Genomic DNA, 14,677 nt, shown 5'->3' with positions numbered 1-14,677 from the left:
TGCTTAGAACGGTGCAAAGCGCATGCGTATGTTGTAGGCATAGGCCCACGTGTCCGATTAAGAGCGTGCGGGGTTGATTGGATGTGGAATGATTCTCGGAGTAGGCGGGTTGATAGTATTTTCTCGGTGGCAATGATGCTGGCCGAATCCCAAGCGATGACGTGGTCGGTTACGTTTTGGTGTTCTGCCAAGGCGTTTAGCTGGGTGCGGCCGTTAGCAACGTCGTTTTTGTGCTCCTTTAGTCGCCTCTTGAAGTTCACAGTTTCACCAATGTAGGCTGCGTCGCAAGTCTGGCAAGGAATCTTATAGATCACCCCGGGGTACCTTTCGCGTTCTAGCGCATCTTTGGCATCTAGCGCATCTTCTAGCGCATCTTCTTTGGCTTCTAGCGCATCTTTGGCATCTTCTGCACGCGAACAGCGTGGCGTATGCGGCGCGGGAGAAGCGGCAAGAAAGTCAGTGCGCCAAGTTCTCGTTGCTACTCCAGAGGAATGGCCATCCCCCGCGGTCTAATGGTGTGTTCAACCTCTCGTCACGCCAGCTGAACCCAGGTGAGCTGAGCGTTCTGAACCGCGGCTTGAACTTTAACACGGGACAGCCACCAAAGACTGACACAATGGCCTGCGCAGTGGAACAAGCTGTACGCAAAGTGGAACCTTCCCTGCAAAGTGAAGCACGCACACGTGCCATCGGAGCCTTGTCGAAACTCCCAAAAGCAAGAAAATCTGTCCTGCCACAGGCGGAAAGGGAAGCCATCAAGAGCCTCAAAAAGGCTGAGGATATCGTAATCTTGCCGGCTGATAAAGGTAACGCCACCGTAGTACTGGACCGCAAAGACTACCTGGCAAAAATGGCCGAACTACTGCAAGACAGGTCTACGTATGAAAAAGTAAAACGTGACCCAACAAGGAAAATCGAGAGCGAACTGAAAGATCTTTTGACGGATGTTTTCAAATATGTTCCGCCTCAGAGCAAGGGTCTGTACTACAGGCTCTTATGTCACAACGGCTCAGCTCCAGCCATCTACGGTGTTCCCAAGATTCATAAGCCAAATGTTCCTTTACGGCCGATTGTCGACTTCACCCGTTCCCCTCTGTATAACCTGTCCAAGTATCTGCACAGCATCCTGCGGCCTCTCGTTGGGACGACAGAGACTTATGTGAAGGATTCTGGCCATTTCGTAACGATGTTACGCGACGTCAACATCCAGGACGACGACGTAATGGTGTCCTTTGACGTTAAATCTATGTTTACTTGTGTACCTGTGGACTTCGCGGTCCAGTGCTGTAAGAAGGTGCTCGAGAACGACGAGACGCTCGCCAGCCGCACTCCGATTGAAGATGCCGACCTCTGCCGCCTCTTGGGCTTCTGCTTGCGGAGCACGTATTTTGTTTTCAAGGAGGAGTTTTACAAGCAGGTGTTTGGTACTGCGATGGGCGCTTCAATTTTTGTGACTTGTGCGAACCTCGCTTTGGAAGCCGTCGAGAAGACCGCACTAAGCCTCTTAAGTCGTCGTCCAAAAATATTCGTACGCTACGTGGATGACTGTTTCTGTGTGTTAAAGCGGGAAGACGCGCCAGTACTTTTGGAACACCTGAACTCCGTCCAGCCAACAATCCAGTTCACGATGGAAGAGGAGGCTGCCGGTCGTATCGCTTTTCTGGATGTGGAAGTGCAGCGCAAGAATACCGGCTTTGTGACTACGGTCTACCGGAAGCCCACGCATACCGGCCAGTACCTGGACTTCGCTTCTGCGCACCCGGTCGGACACAAGCGCTCTGTGGCCTCGGCACTCTTCACACGCGCGCAACGCCTGTGCTCTTCTACCATGGCGCGGAGGGCGGAAGAAAAGAAGATAAGAGAGGACCTCGCTAGCAACGGATACCCCAGCCATATACTAAACGCTCAGCAACGCAGATCGGCAAACCCACCCACATCACCGAGGAAGGAGCGAAAGCGCGCCGCCATTCCTTACGCTGTTGGTGTAAGCGAAATGCTTTCACGAATATTCGATAACTACGGCGTCCAGGTTTGCCACGTGCCCACAAGTAAGCTCCGACAGCAACTCGTAGATGCCAAAGATGCGCTAGAACGCGAAAGGTACCCCGGGGTGATCTATAAGATTCCTTGCCAGACTTGCGACGCAGCCTACATTGGTGAAACTGGGAACTTCAAGAGGCGACTAAAGGAGCACAAAAACGACGTTGCTAACGGCCGCACCCAGCTAAACGCCTTGGCAGAACACCAAAACGTAACCGACCACGTCATCGCTTGGGATTCGGCCAGCATCATTGCCACCGAGAAAATACTATCAACCCGCCTACTCCGAGAATCATTCCACATCCAATCAACCCCGCACGCTCTTAATCGGACACGTGGGCCTATGCCTAGAACATACGCATGCGCTTTGCACCGTTCTAAGCATGTATAATTACGGCCGAGCCATTTTTCGCTTCATATGTGAACAAGGGACCCGTACGGGCCCCGAAACGTCATTTGTTTTACCTATTGTTTTTAGCACTTTGGCGAGTGTAGGTTTTGTACGAACAATTTTTAGATCATGCCTAGGGAGTACATTTTTTGCTATAGGTACTTTCCAGGGCACATTACTTGATTAAAACTCCATTTCAGGCTAGTTTGCGTTTACAGTGTATGATGAGGGCCGTATGGAAAAGTCGTCCAATACAGTGTTTACATACCTGTATACATATATCAACATTTACCTATATCAACAAAAATCACCGCAATATCTGAATTGGCATGCGGTAAAAATAAATATTTAAAACTCTATTTTAGTGCTCCTCAGTCTCTCCCTGGCGTAATTTTCAAAGATTTCAGCAATATTTAGTTCCGACACTATAATCAGATTGTGCCAACGAAATTTGAAGCCTTTCGAATGAGAAGTTTGGCTAGGCGTTGATATCACCTTTTAGACATTTTAGACTCGTCAGGCGTGTCATTAAAAAAAAAAAAAAACATTGTTGCCGACCTTCGCAAGGCGAAATCATTCAAATTGGTTTTGCGTATCGGTTTTAGTAATATTTTACCATGACCCGCTTAGATAAATCACTCAGTGAAACATTTATTGCAGAATCTTTAAGAACAGCCATTTTATTCCGAAATGCATAATTGGCCCAATAGTGTTGGCTAGGGGAAAAAAGTAAAACTCCTTTTTACATATTCGTAAGGGATGCACATATTAGCAAAAGGCGCGTGACTATGCGAAGGGGCGAGCGAGGCAATGACGTATTCCCGAAAACACAATTTTCATCTTTTCCTTGCTTGGGAGTACCATTTCGGAAGACCCCGCCTTTGTGAGCGCCATCGTCATGACACGAATCTACTCCCCGAATTTGAAGTCCTCGGCTGGGCGTTGATGAATCAGTGAGTGAGTGAGGGAGTCAGTCAGTCAGTCTGTTAATCAGTCAATCAGTCGGGCACCCTTTATGGATATAGGCTTCTCTAGAATTTTTCGGATTACACCACCGGATATTCCCCTTTCTGCTTACTTTTCGGCAACGAACCAACGGCGCCCTTCGACAGGTTGCTCCCACCCAACAGAACGGCAGCTATCGAGTTCGCCCGTGGTACCATTGCCGGGGCTGATGAGGCCCGTCACATAGACTGCGCGCCTCACTCACACCCAGCGTCCCCGGAAAATTATTTACGACTGCCACGGACACGACGTCCACTTCCCTCCCCGATCCTTCGTGCCGCTTGGGTCTCTGTACGCTACGTGGGTCGGTCCTAGAAGGTTCTTTCTCCGTAGCCTGTGAACAATATGAGCGCCAGTGGTAGTTTTTGAGAGCCCGGTGATTTGGTTGCAAGATGAGCTTCAGTGAGTCCTTTTGCGGTGTTCTGCACACTGAGGTCTTCGAACTTGGTAGTGGAAATGCTCAGGCGCAGATGGAGGGTTCTTTGCCTTCCATCTGCTCAATTTGGAAAGGGCACTGCTCAATTTGCTTGTATTCCAGAAGTTGAAATGCAATAACTCTTTTGTTTCTGTGTGGATAATAGTCATTTTTGTGCCTATGTCTTCATTACCCAAAGGACAGACGTAGTGCCGGAAACGTACCTGAAAGGAATGTGTTTAGGGAGTCGTTTAACAGGTGTCCGTATGTGACACGTGACACGTTGCACTTGAGTCGAGGGGCCGTCATGCCTGCACGCTAGTAGTTCAATCACTAAGACGACTTCGCAAACGATAGCATGTCGTAGTAGGACTTGATCGCTGGCTAGTTGGTTCATGACGTGTGAAGGAATAATTTTGCGCAAAAGCCGGGGACGAAGGGAAGAGAGGACAAGACGAGCGCATCTCATCTTGTCCTTCTCTTCTATTCGTCCTCGTCTTTCGCGCAAAGTTGTTCGTTAATATAGCAAGTCGGCTTGCCCATTGATACACGGGGTCCGGTGTAGCTACTCTTGATATATACGTTACTGTAATCATCTCCTTGTTACCAGTAGTCGAAATTCAATTTTTCAAGCACCACATTGTTTATAAGATTGTTCTGTCTACAAGCCCGTAGTTCGAGACGCTGCGGCGATTGCTCGCCCACACAGCTTCGCCTTCGAAGTTTGGCCTCACAGCGCTATACTGCCAGACTTTTAAAGACGATAGTCTTTCTTGGGCTACTTGTACGCGGAAATTTGGTCTGCCTGTCTGTGCCTCGATTCAGCCGCTTGGAAAAATTTGTTGAACGAAATGATTATATAGGCAAAGTATATTGCTAAACTCTTCAATCTAGTGGTAATGTTCACGCTCGCCAACACTGCTTAGAACAAACAACGCATTACGCGTATTTGAGGCAGAATATGAATACCTGTGATAATTGCAGTGTTCTTGTACTTAAAAATACATGGCTGCTTCGTTTTTGCAATAGGAAGTGGAAAACAATACGCCGTCTACCGCTGTCGCCTGCAACACTATCTCTCCTGGCGGCATTCCAAGAAGTTCAACCATAACGAAAGATTGCAGTGGATGGCACACGGAGTGCGCTGGAGCAGTGCAACGTGGTAAAATAAATGGATTTAAGTTGCAGGGGTGACAGCTCTACTCTCGTACAGGGGTGACGTCTCTACTGTCGTGTTTAGACAACATTTGCAAGGAAGTGAGCAGATACGGGGATAATTTTGTATGCTTATCTTCGCCATCTTCTCCTGACAGCCTCCCGTTGAAGACGACCATCCCAGTCGAGGGAGAATCAAATACGCGGGTATGGTGGTGATACGAACTGAGAGGACAATTAGGTGCTTATAAGTGCTTCCCTGGAACATAGGCGCGGTCATATTTAGGATTCCAGGCCATGTTTCGGTGCCGCCCCTTACCTGCGTAATACATTTGTGTTACTGTTTTCCACTATTAATTGAGAACTGAAACCCCAAAACATTCGCCTTTTTCTGCTTTATTTCGCACTCGATACGAATACTGCTTACATTTAGAAAGATTATTTATGCTGGATTTAACCGTGAATGCAGATTGTAGGTTATACCAGTAAATTTCACTCCAAAGCCTTCTTCAACGCGACATAGAAGTTGGAGAAGAACTGATTATGCCACAACTCCAGGGTAATTGGACTGAAGATCTTGCTGAGGGTTCCAGCAACGACTCTCAATGCATCGCCGGCACCGTCAACGACGAGGTACGGGTTCACAGTTGACACGGGGACAGTGGGTCCCTGGTATGACAGAGCCACGTCGTCATTGAAACCTGCCCTTCCAACAGCTAGCTGAACAGTGAAGCGCGAAAACTCGGTGCGGAGACTTATGCTTCCTTGGTTTCCGGAGCAGGTTCTCCAGGGCGTCGACATGATGACATCATCGTCGTTGACAAGCTCAAATTGCAGGAAGCGGCTTCCGTTCGTGCAGTAGGGCAGCGCAGGGCCGTACTGGGTCAGCCTGTGGAAGCCACTGACGTTGAGCCTTCCGCCTTCGAATCCTGGGAAAATTTCCGTGAATCCTTCAGGGCCAAAGGTTACGTACTTGGGAAACTTCGAGATGAGTCTTGTAACGGCGAGGTTGGGGTTGAAGCCGCTGAAGTCACACGGTACGTCTGAAAAAATTACCAGTGTTGAAACAGGGAATTGCAAATGCGATTTCACAGTCCCTTTCCCATTCCAGTAGGGATAAATTTTATTGATTTATTTGACAATACTGCGGGCGGATGTGCTGGCCCAAGGAGGAGTGGGTACATGAAAAAATAGTTGTAAAAAACACGAGACAACAATACGGCTGAAACGAAAGTTAAGAAAGAAAATGGCGCTCCAGGTCCCCAGGAAACCTGTTAGAATGAAAGAACCCACAGGGCAAATAATTCCAATCTTCCATAGTTATAGGAAAAGAAACTATAATTAAAGCATTTGATCGGCAAAAATTGGCGTTAGACAATGATCATAACCATGAGGAGTACGTTGTGCTGATAGCGGTTTAACCCTGTCAGAAAGATCAGTTTTTACACTACCAGACAAACAATCGTAAGGAAGGGAAAGATGACTGAACTTTCTGCGAGGTTCTAGAGTAGAAAGGTCGTTTAATTGCATTAGGGTGGTCGGGTAATCAAGCCGGCGATATTAGCCAAAAACAAACCTAACAGCTTTCCTGTTTATACGTTCCAATTTCGTAATATCTTTCTTGGTATGGAGATGCCAAATAATGGAAGTATACTCCAGCTTTGACCGAACATACGCATTATAGGCTAGAATTTCAGTGCGCAAGGATGCGTATGCTAGTTTTCTTTTTAGAAACGATATCTTACGTAACACAGAAGTGGTAATGTCAAATATGTGGGTTGACCAAGTTAGTTTGCTTGTGAGAGTTACTTCCAAGAACCTATATTTATCCACATTATTTATGTTTCTGCCCCTTAAAGTATAGTGGAATTGACTGGGACAACGTTTCCTAGAGATAAGTAGTAGCACAGTTTTTTGAGTGTTTAACTGCATGCCCTAGTTCTGACACCAGTTGTCGTTAACGATAAGTGCTTCTTGTGTCCACATGATCACACGGTGAAGAAATTGCTTTAAAAATTAAACAATCATCTGCGAACAAACGCACAGGCACATTTTCTGGAATGACGGAACCTAATCATGAACAAAAATAAAAACAAAAGTGGCCCTAGCACACTTCCCCGTGGTACTCCGGAAGACACACGGAGACTTGATGAGAAATTGTTAATCACTACATTCTGACGTCTATGTTGAAGATAAGTCTGAATGCAGTGAACCATTTTTTGTAGGTAATCCTAAACACTGTAATTTGCTTAACAACTTGCCGTGTGGCGCTTAGGCACATCAAGTACACGTGAAAATTCATGGACAGTTGGCTAACCCCGACCGCAAACGCGGTATAATATCACGTTTGCCGATAATATGCCTTTTCAACCAGCTGCGGCATTCTCGTGCACACGAAAGCACAAACCCAGCAAGCATGTCTTGGTAAAGTGTTCTCTTTCCTGCCAAGAGCACAAGTTTTAGGTACCCTTTCGGGTGGGTTCTCCCCTGGCTGGCCCCGGATTATGATTACCTATAAACTTTGCGGAATAGCTGTATTAGGGGGACCAAAGTGGTTGATTATGCATTTTTAGACGATAAGAACGATATATCGGCCTTGTTTTGCGCACTAAAAATATAGTATTTCTCGCTCTGGCAATTGATAATAATATAAATATTATAATAATAACAATAATAATAATAATAATAATAATAATAATACTCAATCATGTTCAATCAATCGATCATGTGTATTTACGTGCCCAGGAACAGCCAAAGGCCTGAGTGCTTGCGCACGGATAGTTACATAAAAACAAAATACACGAAACACATTGCAAGAAACAAACAAGCGACAAGACACACACAAATTGAAGTAATAAAATTTACATAAATAAAGCACAGGTGGAGCCTGGGTACAGGTAAAAAAAAAAGAATATGCTTTTGTGGCTCTGCTTGTTGTAAAGACACACAACAAGCAGAGCAACAAACTTTGACAGAAAAATGACAAAAATAAAGACAAGAGTGTAGAAAAAAATGATAAGACGAACAAATCACAGTAAACAGTTTCAAATATAGGCAACTATCAGTTGGTTAAACAGAACCGTGGAGAAACCAAGTTCCAGCAATGGAGGAGAAAAAATAATAATCCGTCTATTTCAGTCCACGGCAGAAGCAACACCACTTCTATGGATGGGAAGATTTTGGTTGAATCAAAGTGGAATCATGCTTTCCCACTGTTGGAACGGTGAGGAAGTTCCGCTTCTTTCCCACGAGCTTTGCCAGTATGGTTGCACCTGTCTAGTTTAGGCTGACTGGTATGCGAAAATGTTTTTCCGTGGATATTAAGACCGCGTGTCGCCTACACCACATTTTCCAGTGGGAAGGGAGGATGTGGCCCCCTCCAGCAAGAAAAGAAAAACCGGCGTTCGAACATCGTATATCCCCAGAATTCCACATTCCTTTAACTAAAAGAGAAATAAATTCACCGCGTGAGCGGTACTCAAACCTAGGTACGCGCTTATTGGCCAGTGTCTAAACTTTACATCAAATCCGCACGAAGCATGGCTTTCGAGGAGCACTGAAGTCCGCTTGTCTACTTACAGGCTGTGGATGGATGCGGAACAGGCTGTGAATACGCGTGTGTGGGACACTGCAGAAGGCTTTCCCAGTGCCTTGGTATGGTGGTTCCCATGGCTATCACCCTGACCACATACCCCTCAAGGGGCTTGGCTGATAACAATGACACTTGCCGTCTCTGGCCGGAACTTCAATCGAAGCCAGCGGGGTTCGGTGAGAGGCTGGTGTCTTCTCAAGTACTCTACGCCTACAGTTAACGGAACGCTTCTTTCAAGGTGTACTTCAGCCTGCTTACGTGCTTTGAATGCCAAAGCAACATGCTTCCTCTGGCGTAACTTTACTGCTGCATTGTGTGCGCGTCATGCTGGTTCCATAAGATGCCACAATGCAGATACTAGTGCGGAGGACGAGTGCGCAGTCCTCGTACAAGGATTTCACTTCTTAAAAAGAAATTTCCCGCCTTTAATTAATGAGACCCGTATTTACCTGTTCTGTAATGCATGGCAGTGGCCGCAGCCGCCATGAAAATAACAGACGCCAGGACGCTTACGGGAGACATCCTCGCTGGCGCGATCTGAAAGAAAATTGTTGGTCTCTGATCAATTGAAGCCTCCGCTTGTAGAACAACACTGGAAAAAGGTACTTAATGTGAACACGTGAGACATGGGAAACATGGAGGAAATTCACAAAGGTAACTCAATGGATTGACCACTGCAGATATAGTAATAATTGTGCTCTCGCACAAAGCGCCTGCAGTATTTTTTTGATCACAACGAGGCTCAATATCTTCCAGACTGCCTGATCAACAACGTTTAGAAACGATCCTCGCTCTAAACACGCACCGTTTCGCTTTTCCGGGAAGGGAAAAGATCAGGAGGATGAAAAGTAAAAAAAAAACTGTTGCCCTTCCACAGCGTCTCAGCGCGCGTACACAATCATTTAGCGCATCTTGCACTAGCAGTTAAGGCTGACGAAACAGCTGAGCTGGCGGCCACTCTCCCTTCGTCGGGGACCCGGATGTTGCACCTCACGGGGATTTCCAAACTTGCCGCTGAAAGTTCTGCATGACTGGCAAACCCAGGTCGCTTTGTTCGCAGTCTTTCACGTCTCTCCTAAAGTGGACCCCGTTACCACGCGCTAAAACCTACTGCGACCAGTTTCCCGAATTCGGCGTGTTCATGCGCGAACGCACGCAAATTGGCGAGGAGAACAGCACGCGAGAGATATCGCCACGAACGATGGGCAGAGTGTTCTCGAAAGTCGAGCTGGCCGACTCGAGGCATGTCGAGTCCCACGGCCACTTTAGGGCCGCGCCTTGTCGTTGTAGCTCGCTTTCTGGACCCAAGTAGAGAAACAGGGCGTCCCGCAGTAACGCTGTCGTTCGCGGCGTACCCCAGAGGCTTCGAAAGCCAAGCGGTTTATATAGTCATAAGCATTGGAAACTCGTGAACCGTTGGTGCTGGTCCTACATCTCCCCGTTGTTTAGCGCAAAGAAAACTGCAGGTACATTTGAGGCAAAATATACGCAAATACGAAAACGAAAACTGCGTATAAAACGAGGCTAGAAGAGAAGACGACTTGACACACAGGGCGCAGGGTGTCCTCGTTTTATGCGCAGTTTTCGTTTTCGTAATGTACCAACTAGACCGAGTTTGCATTATACGTATGTAACCGGCAGCGCCCGCGTTCTTTTAGTTAAGAGCGCCCGTTGTGTTGGTTTCTACTAAGCAAAAAAAAGTGGAGTGAAATGCCGGAAAGTTCGGGAGGAAAATCACTAAGAGAAGAGAACTTCCGCTGGCGCAGTTTGAGGCAGGGAGCGCGCTAGCACTGCGAAGGTGGGAAATTTGAAATGCGTTGTGTGGAGCGGATAACGGCGCTACAGCCCATTATGGCGAATCACTGCTCTGCACTTACGACCACTTTCACATTGATTGGAACGGCTTAAATTTTTTTGTGCTCTTTTTTGTCTAAAGCTCCTCCAGTGGCGCAAGGCCACGCGCAAGCTTGGACGATGCCGCGCACTCCTCACGCGGCGCACGATCACGTGCGATCGGCTTGGCTTGGCTTCGTGGTAACGCTCAACCACGCAACTAAAAGCCTAAAGAGCTGTGCTAATAATATGTGCGAAAGCTGGTTTTGTGATACTAAGGTCTGGTCACAGCGAGAAATTTTACGTTTTATATAAGTTGAACAATTTTTTACACCACATGCCGAGACCAGTTTCCGGACTGCGCGCATGTTCCAAGGTGCTTACCAAACAAATATTGTTCAGAGGTCTTCAACTCGTTCATACAAACACTACACAAATATTTTAAAAAAATTGCAGCCATGTCGATTTGTTATCAAGAATTTTGGGCGCAGAATTCCTGTCTGGTTATCGTTAATTGGGCGAGTAAAATGTCGCACCTTCAACAAACAGTGGAGTCGAGCCACAGACTTACAACTGCTAAATTGTTATTTTTTATCAAATGGGTGCAAATACCGCTGTCACATCAAATACAGTTTCAACGTTTTTCTGTTACCCACCGCGGTGTACACTTCTAAGGAGTGGGGCTGCTACGCCCAAAGACGGGGTTTTGATCCCGGCGCAGTGGCTGTTTTGCAGGCGGTGGCAAAAACAGAAAACGCCCTTGTACGGGGGTTTCGGCGGAAAGTAAATATTACCAGGTGGCCGAGATTTATCCGGACCTCTCCGCTACGTTGCGTAGAACAGCCTACTAGGGGTAGCTTCGTGGCGTAAGCGAAACGTTATTATATTTGAAGCCTTCTTTTGGATGATGAGAACAAAAACGCTGCGTTTGAGCAACCAGACACTACTCAAAATATATTGACATTTTTTCGCTTGCTACAATGCTGTACTGATTGCTTCAATATAATCGAAGCTGAGTACTAGGGATAGCTGTACTCAGACACCACATCCACATTTGTTAAAATATCACAATACGAAAGCTTGTAAGCAGCTTATCAGACTTCCCAAGAAATTCGTTCTTTAAAGATGGAACGAATTCGTAGTAAAACGCCGTACTTATTTCTATGGCATGTATTCAGTGAATGAAACCAATTCGAGCCAATTTCCTCGAGTGTGAGGGCAAAACAGTACTAACACATGTGTGGTTAGTACTAGGGGAACAAAAACCCTGAGATATAGCCCCCTTTCCGGTATAAAAATGACGGGTGTAACAAACTAAGGCGCTTACGGTGGGACTAGAAATTGCGCCAGCAGCGCTGTTTTAAACCTGCCGCTTGATGTAGTAGACAATTTTGATATACCTATCAAGCGACGCAATGCACCTATGCCAATATCGTCATAGTTTCTGCATAAACCGTGGCGTCGCAGTCTTTTGATTTCAGATTTTTCAACTGATGTACTGGGTGATTTTTGATTACTTGTTTTAGCTAACCTTTTTCGGGTCTGAACAACCATCTTCTATTCAAATATAACGTTAGATAGGTACATTCACTTACTAAACATCTGTTATGCACCTAGCTTATGATGGTTTAAAAAGTTGAACACACTTCGCAGTAGACAAATTCGCAGTTTCACAGCGCTGTTTTTCCGAGAACTTGCCCACGAATATCAATATAGTTGCACAAAGTGCCCGTAATTAGGACGGGCACCGAAGCCGTATACAAGATGCGGGACTGTATCATTTGCCGAGTGGTACACATGTTAGTGGCACATTGAACTGATTGATTGATTGTAGGGTTAACGCGCCGACGCAACGCAGGCGATGAGGCGCGTCGTAGTGGAGGGCTGCGGATTAATTTTGACCACCTGAGGATCATTAACGTGCGCCGAATCTCGTACACATGGGCGTTTTTGCTTTTCGCCTCCACCTGAAAAGCGGGCGCCGCGACCGGGAATCGAAGCATTTACTGCAGGACGCTATTCCAGATCTATTTCACTGTAACTACTCCAAGACATGTCGCACCGTTCCGCCACAATGCTTCCACAAGCGCACAGAATGTCGCAAGGTTAGTTATACGTTGACATGCGTACGGTAACTGTTTGAGAATGATGTTTCCTTTTCTTGGGAAATACGACACCGTTGCATTTCCTAATACGTCATATTGAACGGAGAATACTTTCGTCAGAGTCTTTAAATATAGTGAATGCGTGTCTGGCGGAAGTTAATCTCCGTTCTTACCCACAGACCCGCAATCGGAAACGAAGCGGTTGAACGCTATTTTATGGCGAATAATCGTCACGCAGGCAAACTTGGCTACATTACGCACCGGAAATGTTTTTTATTAATTTTTTGCCCCTTTGCGGCACCGGTTACGGTTACACTTCATCCGGGTGAGAGAAATAATTAAAGTAGGCAGCGAGTTGCACGAAACCCATGTTCCCATCCCGACACAGCGCAGCATCGGTTGGGACGTTGCAGATAATGAATGACTTCAGCATCAGTAACTCAGAATGAGGTCAGTAATACGCATTTAACGAACCAGTAGCCGTATTAAAAACTACTCATACCCCCTAAGGAAGGTCCGTAAATCTTTCCTAAAGTGAACCGGAATGACGAATCGCGAAATCCCGGGAAAATTAGCAAAATAAAATGTCCGAAAAATTTTGACTAAAAAAATGGGACCTGAGCTGTGTTATCGCGCAATACTACTCTTGGTGCTTTCATCTTGCGAAGTCACAAAGGCGACGACATTTTTTGGGTAACATCTTTGCTAGTTAAGGTCATTTACTTATTTTCCTGATTTTGAAGCTGAAGTGGATCGTAGACATTTCTTAGCTTACCCTTATAGATGTACCAGCCCCCTACAAGGCCACAAAGTGTTTCCTGTGCAGCGGGTATCATGCATATCATTCGCCGCAATATTTTGTGAGAACTTACATCCAAGAAGTGATCCTAAAATCCGGATGTTCCCGCTTCCAAAATTCAGAGTCGAAGAATTCCCGCCAACTAAGACGACGCCAGGCGTACTGAGTTTCCTTTGGGAAAAAGCTTGCCGCCGATGTGTGATAAACAGCTTTATATGCATTCGCAGCCGGGCTTTTGCTAGCTCTGATAAGAGTCGTGTTTCTCTAGACTTGGGGCACCATATCGGGAACGCAATTAGACGCAACACAAAGCGAGAGCTCCCACCCCTCAGGACGTCCGCCAGGATGCGAACATGCCAATAACATTTGCTTGACTCCGCATCCGGTGCAGAAGACAAAAACATCGTGTATCACATTGCCACGTTCATACCCAATAATCTTTTATCAACGCTGCGCAGACCAAACATTTGGTTATGCTGTGTTTCCGTCTGCAAGACATCCGTAGAGCGCACTAATATACCGCCTAATTGGACTGTTCCGAGCGAGTACCCTTTCACTTAGAGCAGAGGCTTCATTGTTAAGGAGACTAAGGGGAGAACGTAGCGAATGGCACCAGCAAACGTGGTTGCGGAGAGTACCAGCACCTCACATCGTTAGGCATTGGGTGCGATCTTTTCTTACAGTCGTTTTCCTTTTATTTTTGATGTCACACGTCTTTTGCGCCTGTAAGAAGTGGAGCGCTCGTACAAAGCGTAAACAGAAAGCATATATTAGTAAAAACACCGGTATATTCACAACCGTACTGCCGCGTTAATTTCGTGTCGTCCTGTATACCAAAGAACTAGATAGTCAAATATGGTCTATCACGACTGTGTCCCATATGCAGATGAAGCTTTTGTCACACCACACATGATGCGTTTGTATTGGAATATAACCTTTCGCCCTGCGGTCAGTGAGTCCAAACACGGCCGTGCAGGATTTCATCAGACCCTGAGTGGTTGCGCTTTGGAAAGTTCGCTTTGTCAAAAGTATAACACATTTAACACGAAGCTGTCGTCATTGCGAGTTTTAAATGAATAAAAAGGAGTAATTTGTTTCCAAAAGGATGGTCTTGCTTTTTCCTGGCGCCTCCCACCCATAGAGGTTCATACTAATATATACTAGAAAGAAATCTAGCGCCACTGTCTAGGGGAGCAGCGTTTCAGCGAGCGTTCCGTCATGTACCCGGCAGGTACTTTCCACTTGTCCTTGGCATGGCTCATGAACAGGCTGAAACGTTGGCTATGGCTGAAAAAAAAGCAACAATATTACCGTAGATGGTTCATTAAATTTGTTTTGTTAT

The 14,677-nt window shown here is 46.3% G+C and overlaps 1 protein-coding gene across 2 annotated transcripts; it reads right to left on the bottom strand.

The window, feature by feature from the left end:
- Positions 1–5,386: 5,386 nt before the first annotated feature.
- On the bottom strand, positions 5,387–13,576 carry LOC144166390 (uncharacterized). 2 transcript variants are annotated; one of them, XM_077695904.1, is made up of 3 exons: positions 13,409–13,576; positions 9,048–9,135; positions 5,387–6,049 (listed from the first exon to the last, which is right to left on the bottom strand). In XM_077695904.1, exons 2-3 carry the CDS (start codon positions 9,118–9,120, stop codon positions 5,499–5,501), a joined length of 624 nt encoding a protein of 207 aa, XP_077552030.1. In that variant the 5' UTR covers positions 9,121–9,135; positions 13,409–13,576; the 3' UTR covers positions 5,387–5,498. The 2 variants fall into 2 exon arrangements, with proteins under 2 accessions (XP_077552030.1, XP_077552031.1); XM_077695905.1 differs by lacking the exon at positions 13,409–13,576 and adding an exon at positions 13,312–13,339.
- Positions 13,577–14,677: the final 1,101 nt, after the last annotated feature.

Source organism: Haemaphysalis longicornis, unplaced genomic scaffold, assembly GCF_048455015.1.
Source record: "Haemaphysalis longicornis isolate Haplotype H1 unplaced genomic scaffold, Haemaphysalis longicornis Haplotype H1 scaffold_17, whole genome shotgun sequence".
Taxonomy (NCBI): Eukaryota; Metazoa; Arthropoda; class Arachnida; order Ixodida; family Ixodidae; genus Haemaphysalis; species Haemaphysalis longicornis.
The sequence above is the reverse complement of the archived record's forward strand: the minus strand, read 5'-3'. Positions and strand labels throughout refer to the sequence as shown.